The sequence below is a fragment of the Tupaia chinensis genome, unplaced genomic scaffold (assembly GCF_000334495.1).
Source record: "Tupaia chinensis unplaced genomic scaffold, TupChi_1.0 Scaffold000354_1, whole genome shotgun sequence".
Lineage (NCBI taxonomy): Eukaryota > Metazoa > Chordata > Mammalia > Scandentia > Tupaiidae > Tupaia > Tupaia belangeri.
Window position 1 is genome coordinate 2,766,993 of NW_006159849.1, and position 12,315 is coordinate 2,779,307.

Sequence of the window (12,315 nt, forward strand, 5' to 3'; positions counted from 1 at the left end):
GGACTTGAACTGCGGCTGACTACATGGGATTTCAGCAACATAGCCATTACGCTAATTGCTGGTCCCATGTCTCTCTCTCTGTCTTTATGGCAAGTGCACACGCCCTATAGCAAAAACCTCTCAAAAAATTAAATAAAAATGTATATAAAGTAGACATAGCATTAATGATATAATTCAACTTTTCTAAACATATGACAATAATTTTATGACATGCTTATTTGTAATTTTAAAAAGTAACTGTTAAAATTAAATGTTAGCAGATTTAAAAGTTTTTCCAGCAGAATTTAGTATTACATTAAGCTGATTGCCTGTTAAAAAGTTTCTAAAACACAGAATAAAATCCAAAGGTATTATCTTGGCCTACAAGACCCTACACAGTCCAGTTACTTGTGAGCTCCATAAGAGTTCTTTGAACTCATGAAGCATAGTTCTCAAGAACTCCTTCCTGCCTAGAACATGTTTTACCTGTGTGTTCATATGGCACATTCCCTCACTTCCATTAAGTTTCTGCTCAGATAATCACTTCCTCAGAAAATACCTTAATGAAGGACCAGCAGTTAGCATAATGGCTATGTCGCTGAACTCCCATGTAGCCAATTGCGGTTTGAGTCCTGGAATGAATAAATGTGAATTTTCTTGAAAATAATTAATTGACTGCATTTCTAGAATGGTATCAGAAAGCTTTTCATTATCGAGTAATAAAAAGTCCAGCAGTTAGCATAATGGCTATGTTGCTGGACTCCCGTGTAGTCTACTTCAAGTCCCGGACCCAATGGCTTAAACTTATGCCGGGCGCATGTGCATACATGCCCAAGATCCCGAGAAGAGAATGGGGAAGAAGGGATTGCAGCGTGGCCATCCCCACTGAGGGATGATTTCTTGCTTTCTTTCTGTTTTTCTGGTGAGCACACATGCTCTATAACAAAAACCTCTCCAAAAAAAAAGAAAGCTATTTATTATAAACTTTATCCATAATATTATAAACTTTATCCATAGTCATTTACATAATTTTAGGACTATTTTATTTAAAAGAGATATAAATAAAATTTCAATTTAGAAATATATAAAGAAAGAATTCATTTTATAGTGATGTTAATCCTTGCAAAGGTTTAATTGACATTCAACTGACCCAGGGTTTTTGTTTTTTTGTGTATTTATTTTTAATATTATGAATGTCTTAAAACAAACTTTTTTTACTGTGAAATTATATGTACTCAAATCAGAAAACCTGGAAAATACAGAAACTATACAAGGAATAATAATAGATCACCCATAGTATTATTACCCAGAAATAATCACTGATCAATTTTTTTAGTGTTAAATGAAATTGGGATCTAGTGTTTATCATTATTACCTGTATTTTTTCCCTTAACATTTTTCATTTAACATTGCATCTTGAGCATTTCTCATCATTAAATATCTTCAGAAACATAATTTTAATGTCTCTACAATATTCCTTTCTCAGTGTACATCTCATACACTATTTAAATTTTGATCTTACTTTATTCTTTTTTAAAACAGTAATTATTTTATTTATCTTTATTTCTTTATTTATTTTAATTTGACCAGAGAGTGACAGAGAGAGAGAGGGAAAGTGAAAAAGCAACCCGCCAGGTCCAGGACTTGAACTGCAGACGGCCTGGTGAAAGTCCAACACCCTTAACCACCACACCACCTGCCAGTCAGGTGGTCTTACTTTGTTCTTGAACATTTAGAGAGTTTGGGTATTTTGATACAATTTTTTAAATACTGTAGCGATTATCTTTGTGTCACTCTAATTGATACATATAGATTTGAGTGAAAAGGTATGAATGTTTTAAATTGATGATGTGTGCTTTCTCATTGCTTATTTATTAGCTATTCCTGTTTACAAATAGTATTTTTTTTAACAATAGTTTTTATGTAAATCAACTTATCTATTTTTCCTGTTTAACCTAACATTATATCATGGACTTATTTCCATGTTACTACCTATTTATTTACTTCATTTATTAAACTATTGAATCAGATTTTATATATAAATGAACCAGTTTGTTCAGAATCGTACTAGAGAATATTTAGTTTTTCCTCTCTCGTTTCTCACTAGTAGAGATATTGCCACAGTTAAAATTATTGTAGCCCATTTGTGTAAATTTCTAGAATTAGAATTGCTAGGTCAAAGGTTTTGACATTTTAAATTTTGGCAAATATTGCCAAGTTTTTCTCCACAAAAGTTCTTTGAATTTATACTCATAAAGAAAATAGAATTGTTTTCCCAAACCCTCTGTAACACTGGGTCTTTAATCTTTTATAGTACAATAATGTTTGGTATGTTACTTTAATTTGTATTTAATCTTGAATAAGATTAAGCATTTATTTGTATGTTTATTAGTTATTTGTCTTCTTTATGCTACATTTTAAGTATTTGCTGACTTTCTTCAGCAAAACAGATGGAATTAGGAGCAAATACTCTGCTCCTGTATTATTTTCAAAGTTATTTTTCAGTTTATGTTAGTAAGGATAAAAATGTTATATAACGAATTGCTGTTATTTTGTGATTTTGCTTTTGCTTTTCTAAGTAGATAATGCTTTCTTTTTAATTTTTTTCAGTAAGGAAAAAAATGTTTAATTTCAAATAGCTATTGTATTATACTAATACAAATGGCTAATGTGTCCATGGTTAAAATTATAAACATAATTTTGTTATATATCTCGGTACATAAATGAAGATAGTCATCTGTTTTGAATAATTTACTTACAGAGCTTAAAGCTTTAACTAAGGAATTAATAAATTTAAGGATTTCATTAAAGTATTTGACTCCCAGCAATCATTCACTACCATTTAAGGCAATGAATATAGATTACCTAACATAGATAGCAGGGTAGTAATAGGTAGTTTTCTTAAGATCTGATATATGTCATTGCATTTGACCTGCAAGCTAACCTTTGAACCTTTAAAGAGGTTTTGTAATCATAATCAAGATCACATAATAGTGACCTGGATCAAACTCAAAACCCATGCTTTATTTCTCCCTAGCAGTTAGATACACAGAAGTAAGAGGTCTTCACCCATTTTCATACAGTAATTCCATTCTTGTAATCATAAACAAGAATAAGCAGCTTACTTTCTCCTGTTCTACATATCATAGTCACAGTCACTTATAAATATTTGAGTAGTATCCTAATCCTTCATAAGTTGATATCAATTCTCTAAAATAACATTGTAAGATAGGTAGTACTAAAACTCACTGCTTTCATTTCCACCCAAGAGAAAAACAATGTCAAAGAAATGATTTGGTGGATAACAGTCAATTAAATGAGGAGTCAAAATCAGAATCTAGGGCTTCTAGGTTTCAGATGTACAATGATGATCTGTCTCTTGCCAAGTCTAATGTCTTGATCTTGATGTATTTAATAGCCTCTATTTTTAAAAGGTTGAAAAATAAAACAGAAAACAAAAGTAGTCTTTTCTGTATTTAATAGCCTCTATTTTTAAAAGGTTGAAAAATAAAACAGAAAACAAAAGTAGTCTTTTCTATCTGCTAGATATCTTACAGTTCTCTTGTTGTTGGCTATAGAGCGTGTGTACTCTCCCAAGGGAGACAAAAAGAGAGGGAGAAAAAGTGAAAAAGCATCCCATGGGGGGATAGCTGCAATCCCTTCTCCTCCATTCTCTTGAATTTTGGGCATGCATACACACTTGGAGTTTTCTCAAATATTTGGATCCAGGACTTGAACCATGTAGTCAGCCATGTGGAATCCAGCTGTCTTAACCACCATGCCACTGGCTGGCCCAGTGTTTTACAATTCTTCATTGCAAAACAAGGTTCAGGAATATCAGCCTATGCAGTTATAAGATTCTGTCTCTTCTGAGAATATGATAATTGTTTTAGAATTCATAGCAAAATATTTAGTAAAAGTCTACTAAATGAAAGTTATGAGAAACACACATATACATACATATTAACACATAAATCCTAAAACTCTAAGTTAGAAATATTAAAGAAATTTGAAGTACATGAGCAAGCTTAATGATTAGGATGCCATTGATGAGGCCAGGATTTTATTTTGGACTCATTCCCATTTCAAATATAATACAGTTCATCATTAATATTTTATTAATAGTATTGTGCATATTCTGCTATAACATAAAGTGTTCACTTTTTTCAAAGATGTGCATTTTTAATTGATTTCATTATGCTTATTTCCTTTTTTCCCAAAGAATTATTTTATTACTTATTTATTTTAATTTGACCAGAGAGGGACAGAGTGAGAGAATGAGAAAGGGAAAAAAAGTGAGAAAGCAAATCACCAGGTCTGGGACTTGAACCGCGGTTGGCCCTGTGGGAGTCCAGAGCCCTTAACCAACATGCCATCTGCTGGCCCCAGTATGCTTATTTCTGATGGATAATCACTTTAATATAAATAGAAATCTGTAAGAAACTGGAATCACTGAATAATTTTGTCAAGCAACAAAATTTACTGGAACTCCTGTGCATACTCACCGACAGTCAATGTTTGCCACATCTGGTAACATTGCTGGGTTTTGTTTTGTTTTTAAACAATTTTTTAAAAAATTAATTTTTATTTATTCGTTCATTTGTTTTTAATTTGAGCAGAAAGAGACAGAGAGAGAGAAAGTCAGAAAGCAAGCCACCAGGTCTGGGACTCAAACTGTGTGGTCAGCCATGTGGGAGTGTCCAGCAACTTAACCCCCTCACACCACCTGCTGGTCCCACATGGTATTTTTTTTTTCTTTTGCTATAGGGCTTATCCACTTTCCAGAAAGAGAGAGACAGAGACAGAAAGTGAGAAATCACCCCCCAAGGGGATGGCCACGCTACAATCCCTTCTCCTCCATTCTCCTCTCGGGATCTTGGGCATGCATGCACATGTGCCCAGCCTGAAGTTTAGGCCTCCGGGTCCGAGACTCGGACTGTGGTTGACTACATGGGAATCCAGCGACAGCCATTATGCCAACTGTTGGTCTCATGGTCTGCAATTCTTAAGAGATGATAGTGACAATTGTTATAGTAAGAACAGTAATAGTAATTGCAGTGATTGTTCATTAAGAACTTATCATGTGTCAGATACCACATGAGGTGCTGCAACTCAAATCTTTGGAGAGAAGCAAGGGAGCATTATGGGAGAAGTTATTATCTATTTGTTTAACCAATTATCAATTAATGGCTATGCACACAAAGAATAGAGATGTGTATAACATAAATGTGATTATGATTGCTTACTAATCCTTCCTTCCACAGTCGACTGCATGGTAGTCCAGTGACATAGCCATTAAACCAACTGCTGGTCCCGAGTACTTGGTATTTTTTAATAACCTTTGTCTGACACACATATATACTTTTCTCAAAGTATACCTCAAAGGTCATTGTCATTAAGTGATGACAAAATACTAACCATCATCAATAAGATTTTCACTTTGAGGGAACCAGCAGTTAGCGTAATGGCTATGTCACTGGACTCCCACATAGTCGACCGCGTTTCGCATCCTGGACCCGGTGACTTAAAACTCACGCCGGGCACGTGTGCATGCGTGCCCAAGATCCTGAGAGGAGAATGGAGGAGAAGGTTTTGCGGCATGACTATCCCCCCTGGGGGGTGATTTCTCGTTTTCTGTCTCTATGTCTCTCTCTGTCTGTCTGGTGAGCACACACGCCCTATAGCGAAAACATCTCAAAAAAAAAAAAAGATTTTCACTTTAAATTGCTTTTTCTTATGTTGTTGATAAGGTGTCTGGGTTTCAAAACTCTTTTTCATCTAATTCTGATCAGAATTGCCTATGATATTAAATGTTTTTTTCACATACTAGACCTATCTAGTTCTAGTATGGATCAAGTTTTAGTAAGGATTACCACTTTGCTACCCTAACTGAATGAATTGAGCCAGCTGCTTTCAATAATAAAATCACTCCCTGTCAGATTTCGTACTGGACCATATAGGCTCTCAACTTTTTTTAAGAGGAAAAATTAGGTTGAACTCTAATTCTTGTCACTAATATTGGCTACATATATGTCTTTTCTCTTGGAACAGCTCAATGGTTATTCGTGACTTAACCTTACGCAGTGCTGCTAGCTTTGGATCCTTCCACCTGATCCGTCTACTCTACGATGAATATATGTTCTATTTAGTAGAGCATCGTGTTGCTCAAGCAACCGGAGAGACACCCATAGCAGTCATGGGCGAGGTAAGAGAGGCTAAATGCTGTGAATCACAATATTTTTTTTAAAAAAGAAACTAAATTACAATTCAGTCAAATATATTAATTATTGATTAAAGCAGTGATTCCTAACCAAATGAACTTCAGACCTTGGAAGGTCCTTGGAATTATTACAAGGGGTTCTTAAATCCCTATGTTCATATGTATAGTATTACTTCATTGAAAGACTCTGAAATTGTAGACTGTATCATGTGAAAGGCCATGAGTTGTTTTATTCTTTTATTATTGGTGTCCACATGAAGGTAAACTAGAGAACCACTGGACTGGGGTGGAGAACTATTGACTGGAAAATAAGAATGATGGATGTTTCTGATGAGGCTAAGAGCTAGGACAAATTAAATAAGTATTTTTGTAGACTCTCCAGTTCCTAAGAACAAAATGAATGATTCTATTTTAGAAAATGATGATTATGATGGTTAATACTTTTTGGACACTTACTATGTGCCAGGTACAGTTCTAAGTCCTTTATACATAATGCATTTAACATAAAAGTTCTTTGAGATAAATTCTACTTTATTTTGTTTTACATATGAATATCTGAGGTTTATGCAGAAAACTTTGTCACAGATAAATTAAAAGATTACACATCTAGGAGTCTTTTTCCAAGTACTTGGCCTGATTTTCAAACCCGTACTTCTAAACACCAATAATGTTAAAGAACACACACACACAATTCCCTCCTCCAGAATTTCTAGTAATCAAAATGTCTTATCTTCAACAAGTGTCAAAAAACTAAAACTCTGAGGTTAATATAAAAAAATGTTGATTAATAAATAAGGGCTAAATGTAAATGCTCAACTAATTTGGTACTGGTATATTTTGTTATTTTAAACTGAGGGTGCTTTATGCCTTTCCAGGTTAGACAATATTACAGATTACCTAAAGCAATCAAGATGGCATATTTATTTTTAAGCTATAAAAAATAGCTTAAATAAAAAAAGAGTGAAGTAAATATTATCAGATGTTTTTCCTAGTTTAATAAATACAGTAATAAAGATATAAATAAAAATGTATTAAAATACTTTAAGGACTTTTGTAAGCATTAAACTATAAATGAGACATGTCAAACTTTTTCAAAATGTCAGCTGAAATATTCCTTTTTTCTTTCTCTTTAAAATCTCTTGGTGTATACCAATCTATGTCTTTGTATGATGCTCTCCATTTGTGATTGTGCTTAAATGATGCCAACTGTATATGTATGTGATTAAGCAAGAATCCCTGCGGCTTTTAAATTATAGGCAGTGCCTATGACCCGAAGAATTTGGACTTTTCTTAGATTCAACTGTTCTTCATTGTCTTTGTTCAGTTATTTTATAGATGTCCTGTTGCAAAATGCCCAGTTGCCATATAGATTAAGTGCTGTAAAGTTGCTCAGCTCTCAAGGTTCAAAACATCTGAAATGGTCAAGCATTTTAGTATATTTAATGCATTTGCCATTCACTTCATATACTCCAGCATTCTCGTTAACACTATGTGATTATTCCTGATTCATGATCTTTGCTTCTCTAGGGAACAAAGACAGTGGGCAAGAGCTACTCATACAGTGTGAAGACTTAGTGACCTTATTATATGCTTATACCAGCTATAGACAATTCTGGCTTTCCAGAATTAAAATGGGCTACATAATCAATACTAATTAATTAATTATCTTAATAGGCATCCTTTTTTTTACTACTAGTTTACAACTTATAAACAATGTAAGTGATTATAATAATGCCACGTAAAGCAAAGATACACAAAATCTAAATGAAAAAGTAAAATATAAAATACTTTCTGTAAATTTAAAGACATATATTTTATATATATATGACATGTATGTCTGATAAGACAAATAAATACATGATATATATAACATATATTTGTCTTATCAGACATATGCATGTCATATATATTATATAAGATGTGTGTGTGTGTGTGTGTGTGTGTGATATATATATATATCACACACACACACACACACGTATATATAGATAAACATGTCGATAATCTTTGGTTACTCTCCCCTTATTCATTTTATAGGAAAATCCTTTGAGCTGCCTATGCTCATCAATTATTCACGCCAAAAGTCAAATTAAAGCTAATTTTACAAGTTTGCTCTCTTCTCATACAGTGTTGATGCCTTGTATACTTGTAGGCTATAATAGACCTATTAGCCATTGTCATATTGTTATTCTAAAAGTTCTTGATTCTTGGGAAAAGGAGAAGGAAATTCATGAAAGAGGAGGGCTGCTTTCTCATGTTCTCACAAGTTATCTTAAACCTACCCTTAGACTCTCAGATGACTTTTTTTCCCGAATATCAAAGCCAGAAGTGTCTGTGTACATGATGGGAGCGACATATCAGTCTAAAATCTGTTGAAATTCATGAGAATTACCATTACTGTCAATTGCAGGAAGTGGTTTTCAATGATCTGAAATAACCACTGCCAGGAAATAGTAACAGTTGTCACTACTTATTGAGAGCTTATTATATATGTAATGAAATGAAACTGTTGATCTATCTACTAATCTCTCCTTAGTAAATGGCACCAGTCTTCCCTGTTGGTCATGCCAGGCATCATCTTTTAGATGTCTTTCTGTCTTTACTTCTGTCTACACAAACAGTTAACCAGATCTCCTACTTCCCCAATCCCTCGTACAGCAGTCATTGTCATCTTATGAAAACATAGCTGGTTGTGTTATCCTCACTGAAACCCTTCAGTGGTTTTCCCTTCTCTTAGTTAAGGGACAAAATTCCTCACTTGGTACACTGGATTTTGCATAATCTGATCCTGCCCTACTCTGTCGCATTCCCAGTGGCCCTTCCTCTGTTTCTGTTTACCAAGCTTTTCTCTTCATTGGACTGCTGGGTTAAATGATTCTACCTGAAACCCTCTGCCTCCACTATTACCCATTCTCTACTCCATGTCTTAAATATCAGTTCCTTAAAGAAGCCCAGTTTCCCCGACTACCTTAGATAGTCTTATTTTCTCTGATTTGTACTTTAACTTTTTATTCTAGAACCTACACAAAACTAATTGTACAGTTCTTTGTATGATTTATGCAGCTAGAGATTTGATGCCTGGTGTACTTGGAGTCCAAAATACTGACTTCTACTTCTAGTGCTGTCTTTTATAGTGTATAGTCTTGGGCAAATCATGTTCATTTGTGTTGAGCCCAGCTTCTCATCTCTGATAATCATTTATTTAACAAGTATTTCTTATGCATCTACTCTAGGTCAATCCCTGTATTGGAATATAATGATAAACAAAATGGATTTTGATCCTGCCTTTAAAGAGCTTACATTTCACAGGAGCAGGAGATGGCATAATGGTTACATTGTTGGACTCTCACATAGTTGACCATGGTTCAAGTCTCAGGCCCGGTAGCTTAAAACTCATGCTGGGAATATGTGCCTGTGTGCCCAAAATCCCTACAGGAGAACGGAGGAGAAGGGATTACAATGTGACCATCCCCCCTGGGGGATTGATTTCTAGCTTTCTGTCTCTCCAGCAAGCACATGCACCCTATAGGAGAATCTCTTTAAAAAAAAAAAAAAGAAAAGAAAAGAAAGAAAAGCTTACATTGCAGCAGGGAATGCATATTTATTAAATGGTCATATAACCTCATAGCCCCTATGTCTGTTAACTACCATAAGGAAAATTAAAGGGATATTGAAATGCTTAATGCATGGGAAGGCCAAGGAAGCTTCTCCAAAGAAACAAAGTTTGAGGTGAGAACTAAAAGACAAAAGGAGTTAAGTCTATCAAGATTAAAGAGAATATGGTGGAATGAGGTGGAGACCACTATAGGCATAGGACAGTGTGCAGGGGTCCCAGCTGAGATGAGAGGAAACACAGCCAATGGGAAGTTTTCATGGAAAATCTGAGTTCAGTCACCAGAGGCACCAAATGAACAGTTGTCAAATTCAACAGACAAAAGGAAGAATTGGATTAAGACAGCCAAGATTTCAAGTGAAGTGAATACCCACATACAATAATGTGCCAGGCACTGTCCTAAGTGCTTTATATGTGCTAAGTTAATAACTCATAACCTTTGAGTGGGTAGTGTTATTATAGACATTTTATCATTGATGAAATGAGACACAGAGCTATCAAGTAGCTTGCCCAAGATCACACAGCTACTAAGCTGTAAAATCCTGTTCTAAAACAAGTAGTGTGGCTCCAAAGTTTTTTTTTTCTGTTTTATAGGTCTATATGCCTACTTAACTTATTTATTTATTGCCAGTACCATGCTGTTTTATCACACCCTTGTAATACATTTTGAGGTCAGAAAGTGAGATACCTCTTACATTATTCTCTTTGTACAGTATTGTTTCTGGCATGCACACAAACCCTCTACATTTAAAATAAATAAATATTTAAAATATTTTTTGCCTTCATTCTTTTTCTTATTTTCCTTTTTCTTATATATTTTTTATTATTCATTGATTAAATTGCTATATATCATTCAGATTGTGAAGAGACTTTACCCAGCATGATACACACCTCAGTCCAGCCCAGTTGAGACCACCATACACATCCTCGTCAACAGATAATAAACCTTACCTGTGAACCACAAGACTCTTACCTCTCCATTTTCCCCCCCAAATTTCAAAAATCTCTCCCCACTTTGTCCCTACTGTCCATTACAATTTTTAATACTTTTATATTCTCCAGTCTTTTAGTCTCTACCATAGGATGCAGACAGTCAGTATATGTTAAGTGGAGACATGCAATGTCTCTCTTTCATAGTCTGACTTGCTTCACTCAGAAACAAATCTTCCATATTCGTCCACTTTCTATCAAAATCCAGGGCCTTATTGTTCTTTATGACTGAATAGTATTCCATGGAGTATATGTGCCACAATTTTTCAATCCATTCATCTCTTGGTGGACATTTGGGTTGATTCTATGTCTTAACAATTGTGAATAAGGCTGAAGTGAATATAGATGTGCAAGTGCTTTTCCAACTGAGTGCTCTCCTGTCCTTTGGGTAGATACCCAGGAGTGGAATTGCTGGTCATATGGTAGTTCTATCTGAAGGTCTTTGAGGAACCTCCATATCATTCTCCACAGTGGCTGGACCAATTTACATTTCCACCAACAGTGTAGGAGTGTTCCCCTTTCACCACATTCCCTCCAGCATTTATCATTATTTGTTTTATTGATCTTCGCCATTCTGACTGGGATTAGGTGGTTATCTCATTATGGCTTTGATCTGTATCTCCCTTACAATGAGGGATGTTGACCATTTTTTCATATGCTTTTTGGCTGTTCCTATGTTTTCCTTAGAGAGTTGTTTATTTGGTTCATTTTCCCATCTCTTAATCGGGTTAATAATTTTCTCCCGAAAAAGCTGCCTGAGTTCCCCGTGTATTCTGCTTATTAGTTCCTTATCTAAGGCAAAGTTAACAAAAATTCTCTCCCATTCTGAGGGTTGTTGATTTACACTAATTACAGTGTCCTTTGCTGTGCAGAAACTCCTTAATCTGGTATAATCCAATTTGTCTATTTGGGGGATTATTGCCTGTGCTTTGGGGGGGTCTTACTTAAGAAGTCTTTGGTGGCACCAAAGTTCTTGCTGTTTATCTCCCATGAGTATTACCGGTACAGGATGGAGTAGGATTTGAGCGAGAACATCTCAGAGTCAGTGAGAACAAGCCTGTGAAACAGTCACAAACTGATTTGTTTGCCTTCGTGGATAATTTCTTTTTTTGGAGAAGTATCAGTCAGCTAAATAGGTCCAGAAGCAAGGAAAAATGGTTTCTTTTAAAGTAACTCAAGAACAATCAATGTGTGTTTTCATTATTGTGAACTTAGTAAATGAGTTTTTAAATGCATGAGTTTTTAAATAAACATTTCTTACATTATTTTAGCCAGCTGGAGAGACTGACATATATTTTACATTTAAACAAAGTACACAAGCATACAAAACACTATTTTTACATTTACCGTAACATTCTCATTTCAATGATTAAAATGAAGACCACCATAAAATGGACCCCCTCCTCAAAGTGGAAATATCATTATAGTTCTCTAGTAAGTTTTCTTCTAAATGTCAAGTCTGCAACTTCATTAATACCAATTAGTAAGTTATTGAATGCTTCTGCCATACCCT

At 34.7% G+C, this 12,315-nt stretch overlaps 1 protein-coding gene across 7 annotated transcripts in view; it reads left to right on the plus strand.

The window, feature by feature from the left end:
- The window catches only part of RFX3 (regulatory factor X3), a 358,769-nt gene that overhangs the window by 326,216 nt on the left and 20,238 nt on the right, over positions 1–12,315 (plus strand). For all 7 annotated transcript variants that reach the window (XM_027773424.1, XM_006152432.3, XM_014589328.2 and 4 more), the window contains one exon: positions 6,031–6,184. In XM_027773424.1, the coding sequence (XP_027629225.1) occupies positions 6,031–6,184 (154 nt within the window). The remainder of the gene's footprint in view (positions 1–6,030; positions 6,185–12,315) is intronic.